This window comes from Taudactylus pleione, unplaced genomic scaffold, assembly GCF_031769625.1.
Source record: "Taudactylus pleione unplaced genomic scaffold, aTauple2 ptg000036l, whole genome shotgun sequence".
Classification (NCBI taxonomy): domain Eukaryota; kingdom Metazoa; phylum Chordata; class Amphibia; order Anura; family Myobatrachidae; genus Taudactylus; species Taudactylus pleione.
This window is the reverse complement of record NW_028284438.1, coordinates 8,302,313-8,316,009: the sequence shown is the minus strand read 5'-3', so window position 1 is coordinate 8,316,009 and position 13,697 is coordinate 8,302,313. Positions and strand designations below refer to the sequence as shown.

The window sequence follows — 13,697 nt, the reverse complement described above, 5'->3', positions numbered from 1 at the left end:
TAGTGTATGCCCAGCATTAGCAAGGACCACTCACTTTTACATACAAAAACTGCTGTGTGTTAAATGTCACACACACGTACACGGCAAGCAGTGTAATGAGAGCTCAGAAGAACTTGTGTCTACAGTACAGTCCTGCACGCTTCTGAAATAGTTAAACAGGCCCGGGCTGCTGGAAATGTGGTTTCAGTAAAAGGAGGAGGAAACATCCTCTGCCAGAGAAGTGAGGTGGATGAGGGCAGTACTAGAGATCCTGGGTGTGTCTGCGAGCTCTCACTTTACTTCCAGACCGAGCTGTGTGTATCTCTCTCCATTACTGTCTGCAGGCTGGGCTGAGCAGTAGCATCTTTCTGCTTATCAGAGTGTCAGGACAGGTAATGTACACCTGTGTGTATCACCTATATACTGGCTGTAAGAGGGAGAAGTTTAGCTTACTTATAGAGTAGGTGGTAGTTTATTTATTCAGTGCGAGTATTGGGTTTAGTTTAAAAACCACAACAATGTTGTATCTTAATAAGGGGAAAACATTTAACTGATAATGATCCTTTATTTTACTTTAAACTACAGTAACAAAAAATATATTGCTTTGGGTTAGCTGATGGAAAAAGTAACTATGAATTAATATCCAAATAGACTTATTGGGAACATGTAATGTAAAAAGAATTTATAGATTTTTTTCCTATAACCCACAGATATCTAAAATTTTATAAGGACAATTGTCATATTTTCTTTATTGTATTCTGCCGTCATGTTAACAGTTAAAGAATATTTTAAAAGTACACTGTTTAAGTTGGCATCAGACTCTGAATTGGCTCTGAGATGGCACACATCACCAGACTCCTTTGCCAGAGTGAACATATTCAGCCAGCGTTGTAGTGAAGTGCTCAGGCTGAATGAGTCCTATTGATTTCATTTTAAATGTAGCTATCAGGTTGCACTTGAACACAATACTAGGGTGGATTTCTTGATTTGCATAATGTCTACCTGTTGGGTGGGCACCGCCTGGGCCTAATGCTCTATTAGTTGGTGGAATATGTATTTGTCTTCTGGCATCATGTGAGCAGCTTTCCTGTTTAAGATGCAGCTTTGCAACATTGATTGTCTCACTGCTGACCTTGTGCCAGAAAATAACATCCGTGGCCTTGACTCAAAACAATAGTCCGAGTATTTTTATTTCTGTTTTACATATAACCTAGTGTTTATCTTCCTTTGCAGCCCTTGAAATCCACACCAATAGCAAAATGGCAAAGGTGAGCCTCTAACTCTTTTCTATTTGTAAATGAATCGGATGAGCCTTTGTATGGCCTGTATAAATACAGTGCGCTGTGGTGCTGTTTGACAATTAAATCTTCTTGAATATGGAATCCGTACATAACTGCTTTTTATTAATTGGGGTTTTTATATACATTTTTGTTACTGATAGTTCTTCATATAAGAGCCACAGTAACGCCTTGTGTATATAATGCTATTCTTCCAGATAGCAATACATAACATTGACGTGTGCACTTCCGTTTCTGACCTAGTTCCAGAATTATTTTCCTTCTCTGTAGTGAACCCACCCAAATACTAGAAAGAGGCTGCGTAGGGCATGTCACTGGTCATATGAGCGAGCAGCAGCTTCTATGATTGTGATTAGTAACCCCGTCAGTGCTAGTAGTGTTGAGACACACAGCAGCTGCTGAGCATTGTACTGTTGTACTGATCACCTAAACAAATTCTGCAGGCTTTTATTTTCCTAAACAAATACTGTCTGAGTTTTTCACCGGAATGACTTTGTTAATAAATGTGCAATTCAAGCTGCACAGCAGTAATAGAACACTGAGGGCTTCTTACAATCCTGTGAACTGAATGACCCAGAGATGAAACCAGAGCCATAGCAGAGCACTTCTGCCTCTTGCGTATTTGACATAACATCATGGAAGTGAGAGGCTGGGCACATCTGCTAAGTAGTGGGGTGTACTTCCAAGCACATCAGAAGCTCGAGACAGGTGCCCCTTGGGCAGCGATGGTGCGGCCTCTTGACCTTGCAACCTGGGTGACACCATCGGTCGCACACCAATAGTTTCTACTCTGAATGGAACCCTTCAAGTCTGAGTGGGGAGAAGAGGTTGTCAATGAATATTTTTTGGCATGGATCTCCATGTGTTTACTTTTGCAGATTTGTCTTTTGTGTTTATTTTTATTCTTTTTTTTTTTTAATTGAACTTAGATCATTAGCAATTGTATGTAGCTACAGAGTGCTTTAGGTTTCAGGCAGTTAATGCAATCCTCAATTTTTTTTTTTTTTTTTTCTTATTTTGTGCCTTTTTATGAATTTGTAACACCCCCCCCCCCCCCCCCCCCCCCCCCCCCCCCAGTGATAATTTGCTACTGAGCTGGTGCCTCAAAAATTATGTATGTTAACTGACTTGAGTGGACAGTGTTGAATACTGTTCCCATAGGTTCACAAACATTTTTTGAATCATGGCGCCCTAGAGTATCTGCATTGTTTTCACAGCACCCCTAAGTTTAAGTTTGTTGTTGAGAATTTAAGGAAAAAAATAGTAAAATAGTAAAGTGAAGTAAATTGTGCTTACCTGCCATCCTTAGTGAACCTGTTATGTGGTGGTGGATAGGTTTGCACTTCTGTTTGTTCACATATTTACATTACATTGACCATAATTAATTTGGTCCTGGACCACCAACCTGAGGCACCCCTGCAAGTGTCCCAAGGCACCCCAAGGTGCTATGGCACACAATTTGGGAACCATTGCCCTATACTAACTATTGGGGGAGTCTGCTGAGGCAACTGTATAGTGGAGGGAGCTGCATTGCCTCTGTCAGTGGCAGCTGAGTGTGAACAGCAGGGGAGAGCTGGGAGTGACTACTTGCAGGAGGCCGCTCACTGTTCTGGCCGGCGGCACCCCCTCTGCCGGGACTGCCATAGCACACAGGGCATGTGCCCCACTCACCTCACCCTCGTTACACCCCTGCTCACATGGCATTTACGTTGCACAGATGGGGGTGGTTCCGGCAGCACCAGTAAGGGCAGACCTGACAGTAGCATCCTGAGAATGCTCCAATCAACTGTGCAAGATGCCTGTCTGGAACCTCTAAAGCACAGGTTCTAAAACTCTGTTGTCAGGACCCCAAACAGTGCATGTTTTCCAGATCTCCTCAAAGAATCACAAGTGAAATAATTAGCTCCACCTGTGGATCTTTTAAAATGTATCAGTGAGTAATGACTACACCTGTGCACCTGCTGGGTGACCGGGGAAATGTGAACTGTGTGGGGTCCCGAGGACCGAGTTTGAGAATCACTGCTCTAAAGGATGGTGCTATCCACAAAGACCTGCGCCCAACCCCAGTTACGGCCCTGGTGCTTGCACCCCCTCTATATATCTGCTCTTGTATATGGCCATCATTTTTGGGGTGCACTTACACCAGCTTTATCTTTGGTGCAATTAATCCATCTGAGATCAGATGGATATCTTCCTACGTGCATAGCCCACAATTCCACTTACATGCCCTCACTCTGCTCACATGTAAATTTCAACTTTAGGGTTAGTCTGCGGGGCAGGAGGGCTAGGGTTAAGCCCTAATGGGAGGTTAGGAGTAGGCTACAGGGGAGGAGGTGAGAGGGGTAGGGGAAGTGAGTCACATGACCACTGGTCCTGAAAGACTCTGCTGGAGCCACTGCAGCTGTCGGAAGCAGTTAAGTCACCGCTGCATCCCACACTGTAGTTGTGTACAACTCTGCATCACACATAGATGTGTGCGATGGACTGTGAAACATGCACAGTGCTAAACATAGCCAGGTCTGTCTGCAGAAAGGATTTGTTCAACTCTGAATTATGTATAGCCTGTATACTGCAGTACTTATTAACTGTACTAAAATTGTATATCCCAATATTACCATATTTGTTCTATGCTTGGAAATTAATTACACAGTGGCTGATATTAAGAATTTTTCTCAAAATTGTCAGTTTAAATAACTTCTCCTATCCCCACTATTTGCATCATTTGAAGTTGCTGGTTTGAGACAATTTATTAAAATTATCTAGCCAGAACAGTGTACAAAATACTAACTCAGCAACCCAGCAGAGGGTTTCAGTACAGTCACATCTATCCACCTGCTTCCTGGACTTATACACAGCACACACGCAGCCGGGTGTAATATGTATTATCGCCGACAGCGGCTGCCCGACAAAGGAGGAAATCCCGATCGTCCTAAAGGTAAGTATTTACTAATCTAACCCTAACCATCCTTAGGGATGCTTAACCTACCCCCCGGGGGTGCCTAACCCTAACCTCCCGAGGGGGTGCCTAGCCCTAAGTTCCCCCTGGAAACACTAACCCTCCCAACCCCGCGGCTGTCCGCTGCGGTGCGCGGCATCTGCTCGATCGGGATACTGATCTCCAGACGTCAGGCAAATGACAGGCGTCTAGATTTAGATGCCTCTCATTCGTCCATAGTCGGGATAAAGCAGTCTGGAAGCCGGCGGTCGGAATTTAGACCGTCTGGTTCCAGACTACATCCCACGCAGCCATATTAAGTCAAATATACGCATAGAAAGTTTTTTTGCAAATGGAGGGTGGTGAGGGTCATTCAGCCCACTGGTAAAGGATATAAAGAATCATTTTCGGTTGGGCCTTCCCTGTGCATAGAATGTGGGAACGCCAGCTGAGGAGCTTGACAAATCGCCATAGAAAATTATAGGGATTGCTTTTGCAGTTTGAAAATAGCATTGCTGCAGATATCTGATATCTCTGATCATACCCTCATGTAAAATAGCCCAATACTAAATAGTGCCCAAGGCCGTAACTACTGTAGGTGCAGCTGCTATGGGGATGGGGGCTTTGTTCCTGATATGTCCCATTGGGTGATACATGGGGCCCTTACAAATGTTACAATAGGTCCACAAATGACTAGTTAGGCCCCTGATAGTGCACCAGTCCTTTAACTGAAATATTGACATTATTAAATGGACTCAATAATATGAAACAATTTTATCCTCCACAGCTACATATTAATGTGTGATAATCAATGGACACATGATTTCTTTGCTGCCAGGGTTACATCTTTATGCACTTTGTTCTTTGGCTGGTCTGTGCAGGGGAAAGTTTAAGGGAATGCCAATTACAGATGTCATACAGTTACCATAATTGTAATGTAATTTCCAAAGACACTTGCTACATTACACCCAGTGTCCCAAGCAGGGCCGCCATCAGGGAGGGACTGCTGGGACTGGAGTCCTGGGCCCTGACACCTGGTAGAAAGAGGGGGGGAGTCCTGTCCCCCTTATGGACACATAAGGGGGGGTCCTGGCTGGACACATAAGGGGGGGTCCTGGCTGTATGTACACAAGAGGGGTATGGCTGGACGCACATAAGAGGGCAGATTTGATATTTTTTGGGCAATTTTTTTTTTTTTAAGGAATAAGGTAGTGGGGGAAGTAGGGCCCTGCCAATTTTGTCAGTCCCAGGCCCCACAATTTCTGATGGCAGCCCTGGTCCCAAGTATATATTGGCCCTCATCATGAACTATCCACTGAACAAGAAAGTAATGTACTTTTGGTGTATTTTAATTGTAGTATTTAGAAGTATAAACAGGCTATCAGAAAAAATACAGCGAAGGGCATCTCTACCAGATTTTGTACAGTATCGATGTAGGAATGATAAATACATTCTGACTTGGTTGTCTCTTTTTATAGTAAGAACATATGCACTGTCACTCTATATTGTAACTACTAACCACTTCAGATTTTTTCTTCCTTGCATCTAAATCTGTATGTATGAATATATTGACTAAACCATGTATTTAGATTATTTCACTCAAACTATATATCTGTCCAGTAAAATGTCGGTGGGCACTACATACTCTTCTTTGTATCACTTGCGTTATGTTGTGCTTCCTTCCAGTAAAATTAGCATAGGACAAAGCAGCCGACTTCACAGCAAACCTTTTACATTACTTTAGCATGACCTTTTGGTTGGTGAACGTTCTCAGTAATTGGGGTGCGTTGTATCAACAACAACATAACGTCTATAACACATAACTGTATTATGTATTCAGTTATAGTTATCATTAAAATACTTTTCTCGTATCGATCATAAAAACTAAGTAAATATTAATTTAAGTATTTTTCTAGTGGTATGAGATTAATTAAATAGAAAATATACAAAATTCCTTGACCTCACACCATTCACTTCTACATGTTGCTGGTAATGTTGTTTTCTTGTTTTGGTGCCTTTTTGTTATAAATATTTAAGTGAGATTTTTCTGACCACATAATGCTGAAATGGACTAAATTGATGATTAATTTCTGCGGTTTAACATTTTTTCCATGAAATGTACACTAATTGTTTTCTGTCATTTGAAATACACCATTATGAGCTCTTAGGCTGTATCTTGGGTTACGTCTACAGTCAGGTGCATAAATATTGGGACATTGACAGAATTTTCTAATATTTTCGCCTCTATTCACCACCACAATGGCTTTGAAATGAAACAAAAAAGATGTGCTTTAACTGCAGACTTTCAGATTTAATTTGAGGGTAACTACATCCAAATCAGGTGAATGGTGTAGGAATTACAACGGTTTCTATATGTGTCTCCCACTTTTTAAGGGGCCAAAAGTAATGGGACTATCAACTCAAAAGCTATTTCATGGACAGGTGTGGGCTATTCCCTTGTTATTTCATTATCAATTAAGCAGGTAAAAGGTCTGGAGTTGATTCTAGGTGTGACATTTACATTTGGAATCAGTTGCTGTCGACTCTCAATATGAGATCCAAAGAGCTGTCACTATCAGTGAAGCAAGCCATCATTAGGCTGAAAAATCAAAACAAACCCATCAGAGAGATAGCAAAAACATTAGGTGTGGCCAAATCAACTGTTTGGAACATTCTTAAAAATAAAGAATGCATCGGAGAGCTCAGCAACACCAAAAGACCCGGAAGACCAAGGAAAACAACTGTGGTGGATGACAGAAGAATTATTTCCCTGGTGAAGAAAAACCCCTTCACAACAGTTGGCCAAATCAAGAACACTCTCCAGGAGGTAGGTGTATATGTGTCAAAGTCAACCTTCAAGAGAAGACTTCACAAGAGTGAATATAGAGGGTTCACCACAAGATGTAAACCTTTGGTGAGCCACAAAACCAGGAAGACCAGATTAGCGTTTGCCAAACAACATCTAAAAAAGCCATTACAGTTCTGGAACAACATCCTATGGACAGATGAGACAAAGATCAACTTGTACCAGAGTGATGGGAAGAGTATGGAGAAGGAAAGGAACTGCTCATGATCCAAAACATACCACCTCATCAGTGAAGCATGGTGGTGGTAGTGTCATGGCGTGGGCATGTATGGCTGCCAATGGAACTGGTTCCCTTGTATTTATTGATGATGTGACTGCTGACAAAAGCAGCAGAATGAATTCTGAAGTGTTTCGGGCAATATTATATGCTCATATTCAGTCAAATGCTTCAGAACTCATTGGACGGCGCTTCACAGTGCAGATGGACAATGACCCGAAGCATACTGCAAAAGCAACCAAAGAGTTTAAGGCTAAAAAGTGGAATGTTATGCAATGGCCAAGTCAATCCCCTGACCTGAACCGATTGAGCATGCATTTCACTTGATGAAGACAAAACTGAAGGGAAAATGCCCCAAGAACAAACAGGAACTGAAGACATTTGCAGTAGAGGCCTGGCAGAGCATCACCAGGGTTGAAACCCAGCGTCTGGTGATGTCTATGCGTTCCAGACTCCAGGCTGTAATTGTCTGCAAAGGATTTGCAACAAAGTATTAAAAAGTGAAAGTTAGATTTAGGATTGTTTAGTTTGTCACATTACTTTTGGCCCCTTAAAAAGTGGGAGGCACATATAGAAACCGTTGAAATTCCTACACCGTTCACCTGATTTAGATGTAATTACCCTCAAATTAAATCTGAAAGTCTGCAGTTAAAGCACATCTTGTTTGTTTCATTTCAAAGCCATTGTGGTGGTGAATAGAGGCCAAAATATGAAAATTCTGTCAATATCCCAATATTTATGCACCTGACTGTATGTAAATGACGACATATTTGGATTCTACCCATGAAAGAGCTGGTATCGTTCTCTTTTACGTAATTTAGTCTTCACAATGCCAATGAGACAACAGAGGAGACTGGCTGACTTGTGATGCAATAGACAAAATGTTTCATTAAGGTCTCCATCGCCTAAGGGAGCATATGCAGCCTCTGTGTTTTATGTACCTGTACTAGTTTAAAATAAGTGTATGTATAGACTAGTAGATCGTGAATTTTACTGACTTTATTTTGACTTTAACTTCTCTCTATCAAAGTAGATACTGTTGGTTATCCAACAATCCCTAGAAAAAAAACTGCATGCACTGTTATCCACACTGTACTTATCACCAGGCTGTTTTTTTACACCACATGAAGTCACTTATCCTAATGGGCCAAGGTGTAGTTGAAAAAATTTGTCAGGTGTTGGTGTGTCCTACTTTGCACTAGCAAAGAAGGTGCTAGATAATAGCTAGAATCCTCCAGAACAGGGGTTCCCAACCACAGTCCTCAAGGCACACTAACAGTACAGGTTTTAGGGATAGTCATGCCTGAGCACAGGTGACTTAATTAGTGCCTCAGTTATTTTGATTAAACCATCTGTGCACAATCATGGATATCACTAAAACCAGGACTGTTAGTGTGCCTTGAGGACCGAGGTTGGGAATCACTGCTCTAGAAGATATTTATCTTCTAGAACAGGGGTGGCCAGAATTTTGGAATCTGATTTAGCTTTAAAACTAAAAACCTTTTTGTGATCTACCGTGCCCGGAAAAGGGGGCGTGATCTCGCAGGAAGGAGCGTGGGGGTCTGTCCTGCCGAAATCTCTTAGTATCCCCAATTCAAATTATGCCACACAGCAGCACTATCTTCACACTACATCACATAGTAGTGTCCCTTATTCAAGTTACGACGCTCAGTAGTGCCCCTTATACACAATGCCTCCTGTAGTTGTGCCCATTATGCAATGCTCCTTGTTTTAGAGCCCCTTATGCAGTTCCCCCTGTAGTTGTGCCCTCTGCCAGTGTAGAACAGGCCCCACTCCCCTGTGCAGTACTTGCCTCTCTTCATGCTGGGGACTGCTCCACATCGCAGCTCCCCAGCTTTCACTCCCGTTATAATAAACAATGGTAGAGGGCTTAGCTCAGGGGAATTTCTAGAGAAGAGGGGGCCCGTGTGCAGTCTACATCATGGACCCCCTCCTTTCTGTCCGGCAGCGCACTGAGCAGTGCACGGCCAGCACCGCATTTATGGACTCTGGGCACTTTCCCTGTACTGCACATGCGACTGGAAAATGGCTGGGGCGGTCATTTTCCAGCCTTTTTTTTACGGACACTGGAGCGGCCGTGGGAGTCGTGAGAGGTAAGTATAATATGGGTGCATGGAGTGCGGTGCGGGCCCCCCTGGACCCAGGGTCCCGTGTGCACTGCACACCCTGCACCCAATATAAATATGCCCCTGGCTTAGCTGATGAAACAAGGATCTGCCTGGCACCACTTGTAGTTCTACCAAAACCTTTCCACATATCGATGCCCGGTCTTATTAGTTTATTGCAAAGGAACGATTTTAATGTTTCTTTGTTGGTGTTTTTCATATTAATGATCTGGTACAAATGTATTTGAATAGTACACCAAAATAAAGCCTTTTTATGGGAATTGTTAGGGCAAACCATGTGGGAAGTGCTAATCATGTTCTCCTGTCTGATAAGATCCAGTTCACCCAAACTATTTCGTGCAAACAATGAATTTTTCCTTTACTTCTTTCTCCCACTTTAGTATACAAGAGGAGCCATAAAGGATTTCCCTGGATTTAAAGCCAATGATGATGCAGAAGCACTCCGGAAGGCAATGAAGGGATTCGGTATGTTACCCTACTGTAGGTGGTCGCCGTCCAGATGAAGTGAGATCTCATCCCTAATTATCATTTAGTCTCTCACTCAAACATTGCTGAAAACAATTTGACTGCACTTAAACTATGCTTTGTAATCCTAGAAGTGTGTTAGAATGGGTAACAATTTTAAGCACCCTGTTCAGAGCTGGTATTTATTTCTTCCATACTATATGTCAAATGGGAACATAGATGTATAAACTGACCTGATTTCTTTTAATGGAAAGATGACCTGGATTTTCATGGCCACATATAATAAAGATCACTGTAAATAAATAAAACTTGCACTCCCAAAACAATCTGTTTTGCATACACTTATGACTGTTTAATTTTAGAGACTGAGATGGAGCATAACATCATGGCAAGTGGTGAATTATGGTGTATGCTGCAGAGGATGTGTTACTGGAGGCCATTTAATGGACAAAAAGATGGCAGCTCTGTGATGAGTGTGGCCTGGCCACTTCAATTACTGGCCACAGTTATTCATACTTGCCAACTCTCCCTCATTGTCAGGGAGACTCCCTGAAATAGTGGCAATCTCCTGAAGAGTCTACCAATCTCCCTCATTTCGCCTTACCCCCATTATGACACCGTTCTATAAAAGAAAAAACAGAGATTTATACATTCAAATGGGTTCATTAGTATAATTTCCCTGCATTGGTTATAGGCACAATGATCCCTATGGCTACATGCATTTTCTGAAAAGTATTAGTGTGTTTCCTTCAACAAGTAGATCTTACTGACTTCTTTGGGGCTCATTTACATGTGGATGTAAGTCAGTATTATGACACGCCTCTCAGATGTAGCAGCACACGCCCACTTTACCGCCGCGCTCATAGGTGCTGCTTTCACAATCTCCCTGAATGCTTTTTCAAAAGTAGGCAAGTATGCAGTTATTGCTACCCATTACTATTGCTCGTGCTATTAGACATTACTTGGCAACTTCACAATCCATCTTAAATGTTTAACTTTTTTTATTTTTCTTCTAAATACAAAACTGTAATGGGCTGCCCTTTGAAGGATGCGGGGTCTAGTGGGTTGTTCACCACATTTTTAAACTATTCTTTTACCTGTTTTCTTTATTTTGACATTAAATCTCAGGTACTGATGAAGACACTGTTATGAAGATTCTTACAGCAAGAAGCAATGCTCAGCGTCAGCAAACTGCTGTTGCATTTAAGACCTTATTTGGCAGGGTAAGGGTTAAATTAATTTCTCTACAAATGCATTTAAAATGAGAGGTTACTTCTGAATCTTCTGTTATTCATGTTTAGAGTGCAGAATGGTTGTTGCTATGAGTTGCATGTTCCATTAAGGTGGTTTACACTCTGATGCAGTAACTTCATATAGGTTATAATTACCTATTCTCCTAGACCTGGAACATCTAATAGATTCCTATAATTCAGGGAGTTTCCACAGACTGGCGGAACAGGTCACTCTTCCTGATCCATCCCAGTGAAATGTGCTGGACAGAAGGACATGTTGACACACTTCTCAGTTAATGGCATTATTGTGGCCCTGTCGCACTACACAGTGCCATGATTCTCAAACAATTGCGCTGATTGTAATTTGCAGTTTGGCCCCAGGCCTACTAGCACCCTGTGTGAGAAATAATTAACTTTTATTATTCTTATTATTAAAGAACACACACACACATTCTCCCCAGTAGGGGAGAATAACACACACGCACACAGTAATTGACATGATCTGTCGGAAGCAGAAGAGGGAAGCTCCCAGTTCCTGCCTCAGCCGCGGGCCGCTCCAGCGCCCAGTCACTGCAGAGCACTGTTATATTATATACATAAGCAGCCCAGTGTTTGGTGTCACCCATGGGGAGATGGGTACATGTCCAGTATGCATGTGCGACCCCTCCCTAAGAGCAGCCAGCCTGGGCTAGCAAGGTCATTCAGCATGATGTTTAACGTCCATCTCTGATGGTTGGAGATCTGTGCATGTGCAGATCTGTCTGCGACCAGGTCAGTGCCCATAGGCTGCAACGTAATTTATATATTACAGTGGCCATGTGGGGGGCGGGAACTGGGCAGCGCTGGTCTGCATTCCCAGAACGGGTTGGCCCCTTTTCTCGGCCAGTGTCTCGAGCTAAAGACTACTTAGCCGGAAGTGGGCCCAGACATCCACATTAATATGAGGGTTAATCAGATGGCCAATGTTCACGCAAGTGATTCCATACAGATGCAGCACCGGATTGCAGAAGTAGGCAGGAGATGTCTGATATTCAGGTAAGTATAGTGTAGGTTTTTGGATAAAGGTGTCCAGTAGTTCAGGTGTTTTAGGTAAGTAGGGATACACCCTGAGCTATGTTTCTTACCAGATCCGGGTGAACGAGTGGTCTGACTGATGCAGGTTTTACTATTGTTCCAGAGTGGTAAAGCGATATACTCACACATAAACTACTTGTTTATTTGCTCCAGTTTACGCTTAAGCTAGGTACATACTAGACTTATATCGTCACGATATGTAGTTTCCTCAATCTTAATGACACATTGGCTGCAAAGTAGTGTGTAGGCCCAATCTGCACACCCAACCGGACGTTATCGCATACGGTGCCGTGCAAGGTAATGAAGGACTGAACAAGGGTTTGTTCCATCCTTCATTACATTGTTCTGATGTGTACTGTGAATATGATATGTCGATTGCCATATCATCCGGGTACACATCACTTTAGATGAAACTGAGAGAAATTCCTGTTAAATCAAACTGTCATATCTAATCGCAACACTGTTGGGTTTTTTTTTTTAACTTTCACTTGAGGCATCCAGAATTATATTTATTCAACTGGACTTATTAAACTTCTCTGGCTGGAAGAACTTCTGGAAATCAGCATAGATAATTGCACATTACAATTAATTATTGGTACTATGCATTTTCCTTTTGATAAAGTAAAACTAGAGCAGAACCATTTATACGTTTTGAACAATTATAAGCAAAAACAGAGTAATATTACAATTTTCACAGTATTCAACAAAGATCAAAAACGGTAACTTATAAATTGCTATAACCTTGGGGCCCTATAAGGTGTAATGTACAGTTCAGCTAAATATTTTTCATTGGTGCATTCTTTGAAGCTCCTGGGCATAATGTCTGGGTTCTTAGCCCAAAATTATATATTAAATATTAAGGGCCAAATGTAACTGGGTGAGAGTTCAGAAAATGTAAGCGGTTAGCAGTAAACTATTACATTGATTGTGTTGTGTTTTCAGAATGGGAAACATCAGGATGAGTTTAAATCGTGAGCGTTTCTTGACTCTGACAAACATGCGAGTTTGCATGTTCTCAGGCTCTATTTAGGCCGAGTTTAAATAGTTTTCTCTCACAATTTCTAAACTCTCATCCTATTACATTTGCCCCTAAAAGGTTGGTAAGTACAGACTTTCTCTGCATAAAGACTCTTTTGTTTTTCTTTCCTTGAATTACCATTTGCAGCTCCCTAAACTGCTACTTTATAACTTGACTGTGACTAGTGCTTTACTGAGCTGCAGAAAGTGTCTATCCCAGTCTGTAAACTTTACCCTTTGACTGGGAATAGCACATTTAGGCCCCCATTTACTAACTAGTTTTATCACCAAAACGAGTGATAAATGTCACTGTGTATGATATATGGTGCTCCAGCCAATCAGCTCCCAACTGTCAAATGTTAGAAAAATGACAGTTGGGAGCTGATTGGCTGGAGCACCATATATCATACACAGTGACATTTATCACTTGTTTTGGTGATAAAACTAGTTAGTAAATGGGGGCCTTA

General features: G+C 42.0%; 1 protein-coding gene across 1 annotated transcript in view; it reads left to right on the top strand.

The window, feature by feature from the left end:
* The first annotated feature begins 204 nt into the window (after nucleotides 1-204).
* The window catches only part of ANXA5 (annexin A5), a 34,509-nt gene continuing 21,016 nt past the window's right edge, over nucleotides 205-13,697 (top strand). The window contains exons 1-4 of the mRNA XM_088452251.1: nucleotides 205-371; nucleotides 1,213-1,247; nucleotides 9,823-9,907; nucleotides 11,036-11,130. Coding sequence (XP_088308377.1) covers nucleotides 1,239-1,247; nucleotides 9,823-9,907; nucleotides 11,036-11,130 — 189 coding nt within the window. The 5' untranslated portion in view covers nucleotides 205-371; nucleotides 1,213-1,238. The remainder of the gene's footprint in view (nucleotides 372-1,212; nucleotides 1,248-9,822; nucleotides 9,908-11,035; nucleotides 11,131-13,697) is intronic.